General features: G+C 56.2%; 1 protein-coding gene across 11 annotated transcripts in view; it reads left to right on the top strand.

Moving 5' to 3' along the window:
* The window catches only part of TPM2 (tropomyosin 2), a 30,217-nt gene extending 17,926 nt beyond the window's left edge, over positions 1-12,291 (top strand). For 2 of the 11 annotated variants that reach the window (XM_037902543.2, XM_037902548.2), the window contains 6 exons: positions 3,955-4,072; positions 4,663-4,733; positions 6,168-6,243; positions 6,459-6,521; positions 7,643-7,712; positions 10,362-12,291. In XM_037902543.2, coding sequence (XP_037758471.1) covers positions 3,955-4,072; positions 4,663-4,733; positions 6,168-6,243; positions 6,459-6,521; positions 7,643-7,712; positions 10,362-10,441 — 478 coding nt within the window. In that variant the 3' untranslated portion in view covers positions 10,442-12,291. Of the gene's footprint in view, positions 1-3,954; positions 4,073-4,662; positions 4,734-5,216; positions 5,293-6,167; positions 6,244-6,458; positions 6,522-7,642; positions 7,713-8,287; positions 9,565-10,361 lie in introns of those variants that run through there. The other 9 variants (XM_037902540.2, XM_037902544.2, XM_037902541.2 and 6 more) reach the window with 5 other exon arrangements.
* The last annotated feature ends 3,569 nt before the right edge of the window (positions 12,292-15,860 follow it).

Below are 15,860 nucleotides of genomic sequence, written 5' to 3'. Positions count from 1 at the left end.
CAGGGGGCAAGTGACAGTCCTGCTCTAGGTGATACTTGTTGTCTCAGGCAGGGCTCATCAGTCCTGAAACTCTTTCTTTCCCCACGCTGATTGCTGAGGTCTCTGGCACCTTCCAGCTGCGCGTTAAGCCCTGTGGCTAACATCTGTCACGCGTGCCTGTCCTCTCCCCAGGTGAGGACCCAGTTGTGCAGTGCAGGGCTTGATTTTGGTAGGGCTATTAGGTTTTTTGAACACGTCCATGCTGCCCAGTGTCTGTGTCAGCAAAGGAGAGCTGGAGAAGCACACTGGCCCTGGGACTGGAAGGTGGGGAGTTTGTGATGGTACTAGGCCCCTGAGGGAGTTCTTTTCACAGTCTCAGCTGGTCCCAGAAAGCTCTGTCTCGCACCCAGATGCACTGTAGCCTCCAGGGGGAGAGTCCCATTGTGCCAAGGAGCAGAATTGGTGATCAGGCCTTCGTCCTGGAGCTTTAGGTCCTTTTAGATATGCTGGACCCAGGCCATTGAGCATCTTGGAAATAAGGACCAAAGCCGGACTCTCTCTTCTATGGGAAACCAGCGTGGAGAGCAGGGAACTGGTCAGATGTGCAAATTCAGCACTAGTGTAGTGCAGGGTAGTCTCCTGGAAAGCCCAGTAGTCTGCCCTGTCCTCTAGAAGCCACCAGTCAACCCTGAAGATCTCTCCAGCCTCCTGTTCCATGGTAAAATAATCAAGGCTCCAACATGCGCCGTGACTGTGGATGCACGGGCTCCAAACAAGTTCCAACATGCACCGTGATTGTGGATGCACGGGCTCCAACCAAGCTCCAACATGCGCCGTGACTGTGGATGCACGGGATTTTGGGTTCAGACTAGGGCACAACACAGAGACCGCTCTAGTGGCGCTGAGAGATTGCCTTGGGCCATGGATGCAGGTAAGGTCACCATGCTCATGCTGCCGCACTGCAGTGGACCACAGGTACTAACTCACCTACGTGACAGAGGAGCCGATGGCCCAGCACTCCAGTGGGCGATCATTCCTCTCCAGCAGAACTTGGGGAGTGGTGATGGGTAGCTCCGAAGGCTCTACCCATCACCACTCCCCATTCATCACCCGCTTAGAATAATAGAATCATAGAATATCAGGGTTGGAAGGGACCTCAGGTGTCATCTAGTCCAACCCCCTGCTCAAAGCAGGACCAATCCCCAACTAAATCATCCCAGCCAGGGCTTTGTCAAGCCTGACCTTAAAAACTTCTAAGGAAGGAGATTCTACCACCTCCCTAGGTAACGCATTCCAGTGCTTCACCACCCTCCTAGTGAAAAAGTTTTTCCTAATATCCAACCTAAACCTCCCCCACTGCAACTTGAGACCATTGCTCCTTGTTCTGTCATCTGCTACCACTGAGAACAGTCTAGAGCCATCCTCTTTGGAACCCTCTTTCAGGTAGTTGAAAGCAGCTATCAAATCCACCCTCATTCTTCTCTTCCGCAGACTAAACAATCCTATTTCCCTCAGTCTCTCCTCATAAGTCATGTGTTTCAGTCCCCTAATCATTTTTGTTGCCCTCCACTGGATGTTTTCCAGTTTTTTCACATCCTTCTTGTAGTGTGGGGTCCAAAACTGGACACAGTACTCCAGATGAGGCCTCACCAATGTCGAATAGAGGGGAACGATCACGTCCCTCGATCTGCTGGCAGTGCCCCTACTTATACAGCCCAAAATGCCATTGGCCTTCTTGGCAACAAGGGCACACTGTTGACTCCTATCCAGCTTCTCATCCACTGTAAGCCCTAGGTCCTTCTCTGCAGAACTGCTGCCTAGCCATTTGGTCCCTAGTCTGTAGCGGTGCATGGGATTCTTCCATCCTAAGTGCAGGACTCTGCACTTGTCCTTGTTGAACCTCATCAGATTTCTTTTGGCACAATCCTCTAATTTGTCTAGGGCCCTTTGTATCCTATCCCTACCCTCCAGCATATCTACCTCTCCTCCCAGTTTAGGGTCATCTGCAAACTTGCTGAGGGTGCAATCCACGCCATCCTCCAGATCATTAATGAAGATATTGAACAAAACCGGCCCCAGGACCGACCCCTGGGGCACTCCACTTGATACCGGCTGCCAACTAAACATGGAGCCATTGATCACTACCCGTTGAGCCCGACAATCTAGCCAGCTTTCTATCCACCTTATAGTCCATTCATCCAGCCCATACTTCTTTAACTTGCTGGCAAGAATACTGTGGGAGACTGTGTCAAAAGCTTTGCTAAAGTCAAGGAACAACACGTCCACTGCTTTCCCCTCATCCACAGAGCCAGTTATCTCGTCATAGAAGGCAATTAGATTAGTCAGGCATGACTTGCCCTTGGTGAATCCGTGCTGACTGTTCCTGATCACTTTCCTCTAAGTGCGTCAGGATTGATTCCTTGAGGACCCGCTCCATGAGGCCTCTCCTCAATGTCTACGTGACTCCACTGGGAGACAGAGGAAGACACCAGGGTTCAGTTGCTAACGACACTCAACTATCTACTAGTTCACCACCGATGCAGCCACCACCACGACTAAGATGTCACTCACAGTACGTCCCAGAGATCGGCTCTTGGATGGAGGGCAGTTGGCTTGCAGCTGGAGACCCCAGACAAGACCAAAGTGATGCTGTTGGAAAGATTTTGTCCCCACCTTCCATTCACCAGAGTTGTGCAAAGCCTTGGGGTCCTGTTTGACTCCTTGTTAAGTTTTGGGGGACCAGGGAGTAGCTGTCTAAAAATGCCTTATTTCACCTCCAGTTCACTAGGAATCTCTGTCCCTTCCCCCTGGCCGAGGGCCTGGGCCCGATGACCCTTGTGTCCATCACTCAAGGCTGGGTCACCGTAGCTCCCTTGGCTGCCTGCCTTCTCCATGGTCCAGGCACCGGTCTGCATTGCCCACACCAGTGAGCTGCTGATCCAAGTCGACAGACTGAACTGGCAGGGCCTGCGCTACCTGCTAACACTAGCCCGTCGACGTGGCTCGGCTGGAGCTCGGGCTCTGAAACCTAGGGTGGGGCTGGGCTTCGAGCCCACACTAGAGCCCGAGCTGCAACTTGAGAGTGTAGCAGGGGCCCCATGAGCCCGAGCTTGTCGACCTGGCTCAGAGGCTCACAGCTGAGGGCCACTGCTGGCTGTCTGCACAGGGGGCCCCTGCTCCTGTCCCTCCATGGGCTCCCAGCCCATTTGGATGATTTGATCCTTTGCTGTAGGCTTTTGTGTACTATGTGGGCGCTGTTTGGGCAGATGGGGTGTCAGGGCGGTGAGTATCACTAGTGGGGGAGAGGAGGGTGTAAGGGTGTCCTGAAGATGGTCAGACTGAATTTGCCTGATCTCCACCGGGAGGTTTTTCTGCAGCTGGCTCCCCTTGATGGAGAATGCTCTGTTCCCAGCTCTCCCAAGCTTTGGGCTGGGCTTTGTCATCTGCACTGTCCCAGAGGGGCCCATGCCCACTAGTGGTTTCGCTCTTACTCCTGACTCTGAAGGAGGCACTCAGATGCTGTGGTGATGGGTGGCAGGACAGATACCTAACACAGAGGGTACAGAACTAGCGCTGAGTGTGAGCTAGGATGGGGCTGAAGGGGGCTGCTAGCTCAATGCTAGGAGTATCTGACTCCATGTGGCAATGATCTGAGAGGGGTGAAGGATGTGGAAGGATGGGCACTGGGGTAAGTGTGAGGCTAATTCCCAAGACCGGAAGATGATCTGGAACATGGGAATGATTTAATTCACTGGGAGGGGTGGGGTGCGCAGGGCTGCAAAAAGAGAGGGTGCATGTGCCAGATTGCAGCAGGTGTGGGGCACTCCGGCGTGGGGCAGAGCCGGGACGCTCTGGCGTGGGTCAGAGCTGGGGTGCTCTAGCTTGCTGTGAGGCAAGTTGGGTGCTCTAGATCATGCCTGAATTTCGGGGCAGTCTAGATCTCAGCCGTAACACTGTGGTTTGGATTTTCTTCAGAGGCATGAAAGTCATCGAGAACCGGGCCATGAAGGATGAGGAGAAAATGGAGCTCCAGGAGATGCAGCTGAAAGAGGCCAAGCACATAGCTGAGGAGGCCGACCGCAAATACGAGGAGGTGAGAACCAGCCCTTCCCAATGACCATCGTTCCTGGGGCTCCTGCTGACACCCCCAGGAGCACCCACGGCTCCGGCTGGCTCACACCGAGGGTGGCCTAGTGCGTTGGAGCACTGCCATGGGGGGGGGGCGGTGCATGCCTCTGGGGGCTGGCAGCTCCTGGCAACACCCCCATTCGTAGGAGAGGTCCCAGGAGAATGGAGCACGAGCAAGTGGGTCCTGCTGCTGTGGCCCCTGCCCACTCTCTGCTCTCTGCCTGCTCCCACTGTCTCTGGGGGGCATCTCCTCTGCCACCCTGGGGGGGTGCCACCCTGGGGGGATGCCCCCCCACCAGGCTCTCTGCCTGCTGCCACTTGGCTCTGGGGAGCACCCCACGTGCCATGTCCTCTGCCTCCCAGCATCACTACATGCGGGGGCCACCATCCACCTCCCTGCTGGTCCCTCTGCCGGCTACCCGCCCCCCCACCCCGAGGCCTCTATCTGCAGCCACCACCGCAGTGCAGGGGGCTGCTGCCGAGCTGTGTTCCCGCAGCTGCCACCCTGCGGGGCCTGCACCAGGCTGACAGTCTCTCCTCTGCCGGGCCTGCCAGGTTGCCCGTAAGCTGGTGATCATTGAGGGGGAGCTGGAGCGCTCGGAGGAAAGGGCGGAGGTTGCAGAAAGGTGAGTACTGTCTCTACCCTCCGGGCAACTGGGGGAGGGCATGGGGATGGGGTTTCTCGGGCCCCTACTTTCTGCTTCTCCCCCCACCCCCAGATGAGGCTGAGCTGGGATGCAGCCCTCGGGGAGCTAAGCCGAGTAGGGCACTCAGCGGGCAGCCAGAGCCCATGGCTGGGGTGAGTCCCTTCCCTTGGTTCTCCAGCAGTGGGCGACACTGACCCCGTTAGAGGCACAGAATTCAGGTGCAGCGTGGTGAGGTTTCTATGGGGCTGACGGAGCAGGTGGTCCAATCCTAGGGGGGCCCCTGTCTCTCTGTCTCTGATCAGGCTGAATGGCAGCTGGCTCCTGCCCCGTCGCTGTCCCCTGTCCCTACCGGGCCCGGCCAGGTGGGTGGGGGTGCAAGGATTGGGAATGGTTGATCTTGTTCTCTGCTCGGTTTCCCATGGCTGAACGCTCCCCCTGGGATGCCCCCTCTCACCCACCCAGCCGAGTGAGACAGCTGGAAGAGGAGCTGCGCACCATGGACCAAACCCTCAAATCCCTGATGGCCTCAGAGGAAGAGGTACTGGGGCAGGGAACTGGGGAGACTCGCAGCTTCCTCTCTGTCCCTCTCCGCCTCTCTGACCCTCTGGACGTGCTGTCTCCTTTCCATCGTTCCTATGAGATGACTCTGAGCCCTCTCCTTCTTCCCTCGCCATCCTGTGCGGCTTTGGGTCTGGTCCTAGTTCTGGGGCTGAGACAGATGGGGCTCGATGCACTGAGGGGCTGGGGTTGGAGGCGAACTGGGCAGCCCTTGGTCTGGCTGCTGCCTGGTTCGACCCACACCTCTCCCTGGCTGCCTGCGTCACAGGGCCATTCCTTGTTCCACAGGGTGAGCTGAGTGTTGGCCGGGGCCAGGGCCCTGCGGGCGCGAGGCAGGCCCTGGTGGGGAGTGAGACCTCTCCCACTCCCTGTCTCCATCTGTCTCAGCACCGCAAGAGTCTCTGTCCCAATTACTTCCCACTGTGCTGCTTGCAGGAGGAGTTCTCGCGGTCCTGTGAGGGCCCCAGGTGGGGCTGAGCTGGCAGAGGCAAATTGGGCTGGGTGGCCCTCTCACTCTGGCATCTCTGCTCTGGACTTTTGGCCCTTATTTAGGTCCAGTTACCTGCTGAGCCTGCTCAGGCAGGTGATTCACTCTACCCCTTCGCTGCCTGGGCACAGTCTGCCTCTTGCGTCCCAGCCGGACTCTCCTAGGAACTGTGTGACTGCCACCGGGGTAGGTCAGCAGGGATGGTGGCTTGGCTGAGGTCATGGGCCACGGGCCAGGCTGGCTGTTGCTTCCTCTCCATCTGAACTGCTGTTTCTCTCTCCTGAGCTTTTTCTCTCTCTCCTTTCCTTCATTCCTCCCCCCACCCTGCACCCTTCTCTCTTCCGCGCGCCCTGGCCTGCTGGGAATAGTAAATGTGGGGACCTAGAGGAAGAGCTGAAAATTGTCACCAACAACTTGAAGTCCCTGGAGGCCCAGGCTGATAAGGTAGGAACCGGAGGAGCGCAGCACCTGGCCCTGCGGCTGGCGAGGAGCAGGGCCCGAGAAGTGAGCAGAGCAGAGTGCTGCTCTCCTGGGAGATGCCCTGGGATCTGGGCAATGGTGGGGCACCTAGGGGTGGGCCTGCCAGCCTGTCGCTATGAGAGGGTCCCAGCGGGTGCTGCAGGGACTGGGAAGCGACTCAGGCTTGTCTTTCTTCACAGTACTCCACCAAGGAAGATAAGTACGAGGAGGAGATCAAGCTGCTGACAGACAAACTGAAGGAGGTGAGAGACGCCCAGAATCAGGGACCCTGACAGGAGGGCAGGGCCTTGTGTAATCGCCCTGTCCTCCACAGGGTGCACAGGTTTGCTGCCACCCGTCAGAGTGGGACTGGCTGTGGGCCACAGGTGCCGACTCCATGGGTGCTCTGGGACTGGAGCACCCAGGGGGGGAATGATGGGTCCTGAGCACCAACCAGCAGCCCCCCATCAACTCTCCCCTCACTGGCAGGCCCCACGGATCAGCGCCTCCCCCACCCTCCCGCCGCAAACAGCTGTTTCACTGCACTGGGGGGAGGGGGGAGAAGCGAGGCTGTGGCGTGCTCGGGGAGGGGGCGGAACTGGGCGGGAAGAGGTGGGGGGTGGAGCGGGGTGCAGTAGGAGGCGAGGCGGAGGTGGGGAGTTGGGGGAGGTGGAGTGGGGGCAGGGCGTGAGGCAGAGCCGGGGGTCGAGCACCCCCCCGGCACACTGGAGAGTCGGCACCTGTTCTGTGGGCACAACCCCTGGGGTCATCCTTGACCCACTCTGAGTCTACTGCCCCGCTCCCCTGAATGGCTAAAGCCACCATCCGCCTGGGCAGGATTCCCGGACTGTGCAGACGGCCGGCTTCCCCTAACACCCTGCCCCAAAACCTGAGCAGTCCCCACTGCCCTTCCCCTGCCCAGCTATGTGGTTCTGATGCACTTAAGGGGCCCCGGGGTGCTGGGGGTGGGGCAGAGACAGTCATTCCTGGAGCGGAGCTGAAATTAGCAGTACAAAGGCAGATTCTGCTTTGGACAGACACATGGCTCTGAATGCTGCTGCTCCTCCAGCCATGGCCTGGGCCCCATGTTGCAGGGCTGGAGTCACTGCAGAGCAGCTGACAGGTAGGCTAGATCTGCTGCAACTTCAGATACAAGAAAGCAGGCCAGCCGAGCCTTGCAGAAATGCTGGGGGAGTGAGTCCAACCGTAGGTTCGGCATCTCGCCATGTCCCAGCTCCAGTAAGGGGGCCTCCATGGGGCCAAGCAGGGTAGCATCTGGCCCTCCTTTGCCTGTGGAGAGTTCTGGCCCAGGAGATGCTACCTCCTGCCCGGTTCTCCATCAGACAGTCGGTACCATAGCTAACGCCCCGTTTCCTGACCCTAGGCTGAGACCCGAGCGGAGTTTGCTGAGCGATCCGTGGCCAAGCTGGAGAAAACCATTGACGACTTAGAAGGTAGAGACCCCGCCTGCCCTTTGCCCCCCTCCCCACAGAGCACAGCCAGCCTAGGAGGCCCAGGACGTGCCTCAGGGTCTGCTCAGCCGAAACCTCCGGCCATGGGGCTGTGGCTGAGTGCTGGGATCTGGAGAGGAGGGAGGGACAGGGAGCCTGGGTGGGTCTCACAGAACGAGCTGTCCCCCAGGTGGGAATCCCAGTCTGAAGGGAGGGGAGGCAGGATCACTGTGCAATGGGCATGGGCCAGGAAGCGTCCCAGGACAAGGGGCTGGCCAGGAGCACAATAGCCAGGGAGGGGAGGAAGAGTGGCCAGGGAGCTCAGGCCGGGCTAGGAGAGTCCCTTGGTGAGAAGGGGCAAGCGAAACCCTGGAGCAATGAGGTAAGGGCAGGGGTGGGAGGAACCAGTCTGGCCTATCAGAGGCCCATGCACCTGTGTGAACCCTACCCAGCACCCTCCCATGGGAGCAAGGTCTCTCTCTCTCTCTCTCACATTCACTCTCTCTTTCTCCCTCCCCCTCACTGCCCTGCTCTGCTCTCTGCCACGGGCCGCCCCCCGCACACCCTCCTGCCTGCAGACGAAGTGTATGCTCAGAAGATGAAGTATAAGGCAATCAGTGAGGAGCTGGACAATGCACTTAACGACATCACCTCCCTCTGAGCCCCTGAGCGGTCCCAGCACCATGGCACTCCACTCATGCTGTCTGCCCACCCCCTCCCACCCTGCCTGCTTGTGACCTCAGTCGCCATGGCTGCCCCTGACTGCCTGCCTCCATCTATCCCTTGGTCTCTGCTCCCCACCACCTCTGTCTGTCTGTCCATTCCCCTCTTTGTCCCCGCAAGCTCCAGTGCTGCTGGGTGGCTGTAGTTTGCTCAGTGAAAGCTGCAGAAGAGGAGGGTCCCTGAGCAGGGACCAGCCCATAACCCAGACTGGGGAGCATCCCTGGTCCGGGATCAGCCCGTCTGCAATGTGCCATGCATAGGCCTTGCTCGGGTGCTGCGTGTGGCCAGCTAGCCTGATCTGCCGAGCTGCAGCGAAGTGTCCAGTTACACAGTGGGCTGACCTCTTGCCTGGGGGTGGGGTCTGAGGATGGAAGGTGCATGGTCCCATCTCACCCCACATACTGGGTCTCTGTCTGCTGGCCTGGGCTGATCCTCGCTCCGTGGGCATGGGCGGGGGGACGGCTGCAGATTTGGATTTCTCTCTTTCCTTAAGAGCAGTTGGTGCAGATGGTAAAATAGAGAAAAGCTCCTGTTGCAGCCCAGGAGAAGCAGCCAGGGTTCCCCAGGGTACCAGCCGTCTGGCTCCCTTCTGCCTCACCTGCTCCATGGGGCATGCTTTGTGTCAAAGGGCTGCCAAGTTCTAACACGCCCGGGGAAGATGGCAGCTGTGGGGCCAGGACCCCAGGCCTCAGGGGGAGGAGACGGAGGGGCATGCCCTGGTGCAAAGGGAGCTTTACTTATGTCGGGTCCCAAGAGACAGGCGCGTTTAGCCCAGCTGCTGGGAACAAGAAGGGAGTAGCTAGTGCTGGGATTGGGAGGGACAGCGTGGGCTCCACGTCCTCTGACCAAATCTGCCTGGGCTCCACGCCCCATTGACACCCCCCTGGAGGGGATTCCTCCCAGCTGGAAGCAGCCTCTCCAAAGCTGAGGGCAGGAGGAGAGGAGAGGGTCACTCCCATGGGGTGGAAGGAAAACACGTGGGAGGCTTGGCAGCCCTTACTGCTTCCCAGTCCCTGCTCTGCATTCTTCCTGTCCTTCGCACGTTACTCTTGAGTTCACATTTCATGACTTACTTTCTTTTCTGTCCTTCTGGGTCGATGCGTTGGTCTCAATAAAGCATTTTCTCTCCTTGGTTTCGCCTTTGTTTTCTTCATGCTGCTTTGGTTTTTCACCTTCACACTCATTTTCTAGCCATGTCTCATTTTCATGCCTGTACATGGCCCTTTATGGGGGGTTCTCCCACCAGGTGTGCTCTACAGCACAGACAGCCACAGGTGCTCTGACCCTGCGGAGAAGGGCCGAGCATAAGAACCTGGACAGACCCTGTGGGAAGTCCTTGAGCTCAGCCCTGCCGGTGCGTCGGGGGAGGGAGAGGGACGAACGCACAGCTAGCTCCATTTGAGAGGAAAGTTCTCCTGGTCCTTGGGCTTCTTTCGGGCTTTGGGTCCCAGCCTGAACTGAGCTAGATCCAACCCTGTCTCTCTTTCGTTGCCTGGACTTGCCCCAGCGCACACACCTTTTCACATCCCTGACCTGGCTTCCTGGCTTGGTGTGTAGCTGAGTAGGGCAGCACTTTCCTTCCTGGAGGTTGATTGACTTTCCCCTTCAAAGAGCCTTATGTTTCTGGGTCAGAACTCACCCCAGTTTGTGCTACAAATCTCCCCAGCTCCTGGAACCATGTCCTCTTTCCTTCTCGAATGGCCTCCTTGCTGCACCATCCCCTAGCCAGACCAGAGCCTGCTCCCCTTCTGCCTGTAGACCTGAGTTCATTTCTCTTTCCTGCACTGGGCAGATGGGCTTCGGGACATGCGCCCCCGGGGTTCAGCTACGCTGATAGCGTCTCTGTGCTGACCTGACTTTCTCTTTGCACTAACTCTCTCCTTTCTCTCTCTCTCTCCCTCTGCTGCCGCTGACGTCTGTTTTCTATAGCGCGCTCCCAGCAGGAGGCGGAGAAAAACCGTATTCTCACTAACGAACTGCGGGTCATCCTTAACGAACTTAACAACTGAGCCAGCCTCAGACCATGCCCTGCTTTCATGTAGCCTGTGTCTCCTGGGCTGTTCCAGCCCCATCGCCCGCCCCCTCCATTGCCCACGACATTCCCTGCAGCTCCGAGTCCTGGTAACAGGTTCCACCAGGCCAGCTGGGCCTGGGGAGTCCCTGCCCTCACCCTGCTGCTGGGTACTTGGCACATGGACCCTCACCCCCTGGCCTTGCAGTTCAGAGTGACCAGCCTGCTCTGAACAGCTGGAGACTCCTGCCTCCTGAGCTGGATGATTTTGCCCAGGGGGGAGCCTGCTGCCATCACGACCCAGAGCCCCCACCTTCCCCACAGGGGCACTGCTGAGCCAGCGCCAGCTGCCCAGGCTGGGGAGGGAGTGCCCATGTGATGGGCTGAGCCACCTGAACCCTGCCTACTCCCTCCCTACATTGTAGTGCTCCCCAAGGCAAGGGGATAGCCAGCCCCTCACCGGCTCTACCAGGAAACCACTCTTCCTAAACCACTCAACTGCTGCAGGCAAAGGCCGTCTGGATACTGCTCTTGCAGGTCCAGCTTCTCCAGCTCCAGGAACTGTAAGGAACAGGGCGGGAGCCCAGCTACTCCGGCCCCAGCCTCTCCCAGCAGGTGCTCTAGGCAGCAGGGCAGCGGCATTGGCAGGTGGACCTCATGGAAACGCCTGTCCCAGCAAAGGCTCCGGTAGGCAGCAGGACAGAGGCACTGGAAGGGTGAGCTCCCAGCTGAGGGTGTCATGGCGAGTCTCATTCCAGCGGAAGTGATGTAGGGGACAGCGCAGAAGCGCTGGCTGTGGGCAGGTTCCCCTGTAGCATGTTCTGTACACGAGGGCTGGAAGAACTGGCTCCTGCAGTTTCGTTAGTGCTGGTCTCTCTTCCCTCTGTGCTGTCCTCTCTCCTCCTGAGCTGCTGCCTTGCCACTGCTCCATGGATCACCGCTCCCAGCTGAGTCACGGAGCAGCTGGGCAGTGCTATGCACCTTTCATCGGTCCGTGGGCAGGACTCTCTGGGGACGGACCTGGCTCTGCTGGAAGCGCATGGCTGTGGAAATGGGGCTGTGCCATCTGACAGCCCCATGTGCAGTAGCACCCTGCAGGGAGCACAGGCAGAAGCCGTGGGTGTGAAGTTAGGCTGCCAGGATCTGATTGGTCTAAGCACCCTACCTGGCCTCTGAGCTATTGCTGCTCTGTGAGGTCGGGCCGTGTCCCTGGTAGGGCCTTGGCTTGGAGCTGGGGTACGTTATGGTGCTGTGTGGAAATGCTGTTCCCCAGCGACACTGAAATGTCCATTTGTGTCTGTGTGTCTGGGTTTGATCCTGTCTGGCTCGGTCTGTCTGTCCCTGTGCATGGGTGGGTCTGTCTCCGTGTGTGTGTCTTGGCTTGGTCTGTCTGTCCCTGTGCATGGGTGGGCCTGTCTCCATGCGTGTCTGTCTGTGTGTGATTTGTGTCTGTTTGTCTCTCCATCCGTGTGGCTGATCACGTGTGGCTGGCATCTGCGTTTGTCTGTCTGGATGTGTGTCTGGATGTCCTTTGTGTTTACAGAGAATCTGGCCAGTGCCAAAGAGGAGAACGTTGGCATTCACCAAGTTCTAGACCAGACCCTGCTGGAGCTGAACAACCTCTGAGCCGCTTGAAGAGCCCCACTCTATCCACCTGCCCCTGCACCTGAACCCCATTGGCACCCTCTGGAGGTCACCAAGTGAACTGCGTCATGGCCAAAGCCACACATCCATGAGAAGGGAAACCCTGCGGCCCATACCCTGGCCCTGGGGCATCTTGTCTGTGCACAGCCAGATCGGCTCTGTCCTGTCTTCATGTCCAAATATTAAAGCAAGTTTAACAAGATAGACAGATGTGTCTGGTCCTTAGCTAAGGGGGGTCAGGGGTGGGGAGAAGCTGCCCACAGCTGGGAGCCTCTGCGCCCCCCTCCCCAGCTCATTTCAGTGGGGCTCTTGGCCTGACTGGGTAGACAGATGTTGCCAAAGTATAGGAGCCAGTCCCCTCCAGTCTCTGTTGCTGAGGGGAGGGGGGGACTTGCCCACATCAGGGCTTTCCTGTCTTTGGGGTTTGATCTCCTGCGTCAATTTGTCATTGCTGCCTGTCCCTGCTCCAGAGCAGGCACCTCCATAGCACGGAGCCATCTCTCTCCATCTCCCAAAGGCAGGGAGTTTTTCCTTCTCACTCTGAAGAGACATCACTTCGGATTCCTGGTAGTTTGAGGAAATAAATTTATCTTGTTCCGTCACACCTGGGACATTGGCCTAGAATCTCTCTGTCCCCTTGGCTGCCCTGTCGCTCCTCGCTTGTTGTGCTTTGTGCCTCCCCAGCCCACCCCCAGTGCACAGTCTCTGAGTCTGGATTTGCTGAGAGGCTGCCAGAATTCTGCAGGTCTGTGCTTTCACAATCATTCTGTGCAGGGAGCTGGAGCCAGTGTGACACTTTTCAGGGTTAATGAAGGTGTCCAGGGTGACTTGCTACCACCTGCTTATGGTGTGAGGGCGTCTTGTCTGTGCCCACCAGGGGAAGTTCTCCCAAAGCTACCGGCTGCAGGCAATACAGGTGATCCACTCTGGGATACTGCAAGCCCCACTCTTTCCTGCTGCAGGCTAGCAATTTACCCAGCCCACCTTGTTACAGTCGCATGCTCACTTCCTTGTCTTCTGGACACCTGCAACGTCCACCGATCCACTGCCTCTGTGGAAGCAGGGCAGCCCAGGTCACAGGCTTCACCCAGTTCGACACATGCCTTAGCACAAAGCTCTGGGGCGTGGCTCTAGTAAAACAAATTTGAAGTTTATTTAATGGAGCTTGAGATAAAGATTCAAATAAAAGTAAGTAAAAGGCTTTGGAAACATAAGGTTACAGGTAAAAGAAAAGCAATAAAACCCAGTCTGTGGCCTTTACTTATTAACAAGTGCCTGTCCTGTCTATTTAAGTATTTCTAACCCCCCAATCAGTCCACACAGTGCCTGTCCAGGCCAGAGAGCTGGGTCCACTTTCCATGAGATGCATACTGGCAAGGTGTCACCTCCATAATGCTAACGCCTTGTGCCCTTGCTTCCTCGCTTGGACAGTCCCAGAGGTTTGGGCTCTTTTCCTAACCTGGGCGTTTCATTCACTTCAGCGCAGATCTCAGGGTCCTCTGCTCAGAGTCTTTTCTTGGGGTTCTTTTGGTTTTGTCACTGCTCAGGCCTGTGTATGGGTCAGATGGAAACCCAGGACCGGGCTGGCTCGACAGATGCTGGGTGTTCTCACTCTTGGTTGCGTTAGCTGAGCCCTAACCCGCCTGTCAAGGCTGATTCCCCATTCTGGCACTTTGAGTGCAGAAGGTGGGGGCCTGCAAGGATTCTAAAAATTAATACTGGCCACTCCAGGCTTGTATTAAACTTCCAAGGTTACAGCTTCTCTCTGACCTTGGATAGGTAGATGCTTCCACCACCCAAGTGCAGAAACCCCCTTTTGAGAACCCAGAAAGGCACACTTGGGAATTCCTCCCTGTGGGGTACCCTAAAGCCCTTTCACCTCCCCTCTGGGGAAGAGCTGAGAAAGAAAAACAAAAGAAATCAGCTGTTGCCACCAGCTAATCAAACAACATGCACAAACCTCTTAGGACACCAAAACCCAATCCCGTTCTTAAAAAAGGTAAATTTGATTAAAAACAAAAAGAAAGAAAATACATCTGGAACGTAGGCTATTGCTAGATTTTAAAAGAGCAAATATAATAATTAAGCATCAAGAATGGTTTTCTTGAGGTCCAGCTTAAAGGTTACAAGCAAAACAAAAGCATTTGGGGGTTAGCACAGAGGAGGCCACAAGCCAATAAGAAATAAAAGAAATAACCCTAATCGCGTCTTCCTAGACATTCCCTGATTTATTTACATATCTGGGGTTTCAGATAAGTAGTCTCTAGGTATGATCTGATGGTTTTTCATACCTGGCTTAAAGCTTCCTACAGCATAGTTCAGCCCTGTTCCTGCTCTGTGTCTCCTCCCTCCAGAGAACAACAACAGAAAGACAAAAGGGGAGCCTTGTTTCAATTTTAAAAAGTTCTAGCCTTTCCATTGGCTCTTTTGGCCAGATGCCCACTCACTTCCTTTTACCTATGCATGCAGTCAGACTTTTTAACCCTTTACAGGTAAAGCAAGTAGAGAACAGTTACCAAGAGGGATTTTATAGCTAACTGGCTGTCTGGGTCCATAAAAGGAAGCTACCCTCCCCCCGTTCATTTATCAAACCATCCCAGGTCACCTGCTTCAGCTCCAGTTGTTTGGAACCTCAGATCCTACGTTTTACAGAGCTCCTAAAATACTTCCCATGGAAACGTCTGGCAATAACCACGACGATCAGCTAGTGCTTAGCTTTTGGCAGAGACCACATGTGACCCTCCCCCACACCTTTGGTCAAGTATTGCAAAGCTGGGCAAGACAAGAAGGGTGAGGTAATATCTTTTATTGGACCAACTTCTGTTGGTGAGAGAGACAGGCTTTCGCAGTTACACTGAGTTTCCTCAGGTCTGGGAAACTCACAGCTAAATATAAGGTGGAAGAAATTGTTTAGCGTAAGTAGTAATGTATTTCAAGGGACCATTCATGGTGAAGTGGCCCATTAACACCCTGGAGGGAAAGGAAAGGGGGAGATAAGAAGGAAGTTCTATGTGGGGTGGGTGTTAGTGGATTACAGATTAGTGTAATAAGCCATAAATCCAGTGTCTTTGGTCAGTCCATGATTTTTAGGGGCTAGCAAAGTTATGAATTTAAGCTCTCATGCTCATCGGTTGAAAATATTGTGCTGGTTTCCTTTGAGACTAAGGCCTGAGTGATCACTTTGTGAAACACGTTCAACCATACCGTTTTCCCGTGAGAGTTCATCAAGAACATAGTGATTGTCTGGTTTCACCCACATAGTTGTTATTGGGGCATTTAGTGCACTGGATAAGGTACACCTCATGTTGTGAAAGGCTTGTGTAGGACCCATGGATCTTGAAAGGAGTGTTGGGTTGGTGTTCATCATTGTAGCAGTGGTGATATGTCTGCAGGTTTGGCATCTGTTGTACTGGCAGGGTCTGGTGTGTCCTTGTAGTGCAGCAGAGTGGCCTCCCTCTGGACTTGAAAGCAAGAGAGCACTACACTCCTGCTGCTGGGTGGAGCCAAAACTGCCCCACCCCCTGTGCAGGAAGTACTGGGACAGGACAGGAAGTATAAAGGGAGGGCCCTGCAACTTGGTTGGGTGGGAGCCAGGGAAGGAGGCAGATGTTTCCACCCTGCTGCAGAGCTGAACCTGTGCTGTGCAGCACCCTGCCCCTGGGGAACACCGATCCTGGCGATGAGTTGCTGGGAGTGCCATCCACATTGTATCATGAGGAGGCAGAGGACCCTGAGACTTTGGAACTCCCCCCCCGCAGTCTGTGGTAGGAAGT

This window comes from Chelonia mydas, chromosome 5 (assembly GCF_015237465.2).
Source record: "Chelonia mydas isolate rCheMyd1 chromosome 5, rCheMyd1.pri.v2, whole genome shotgun sequence".
Classification (NCBI taxonomy): domain Eukaryota; kingdom Metazoa; phylum Chordata; order Testudines; family Cheloniidae; genus Chelonia; species Chelonia mydas.
Note: the sequence above shows the minus strand (reverse complement) of the source record. Positions and strands in the feature narration are given on the sequence as shown.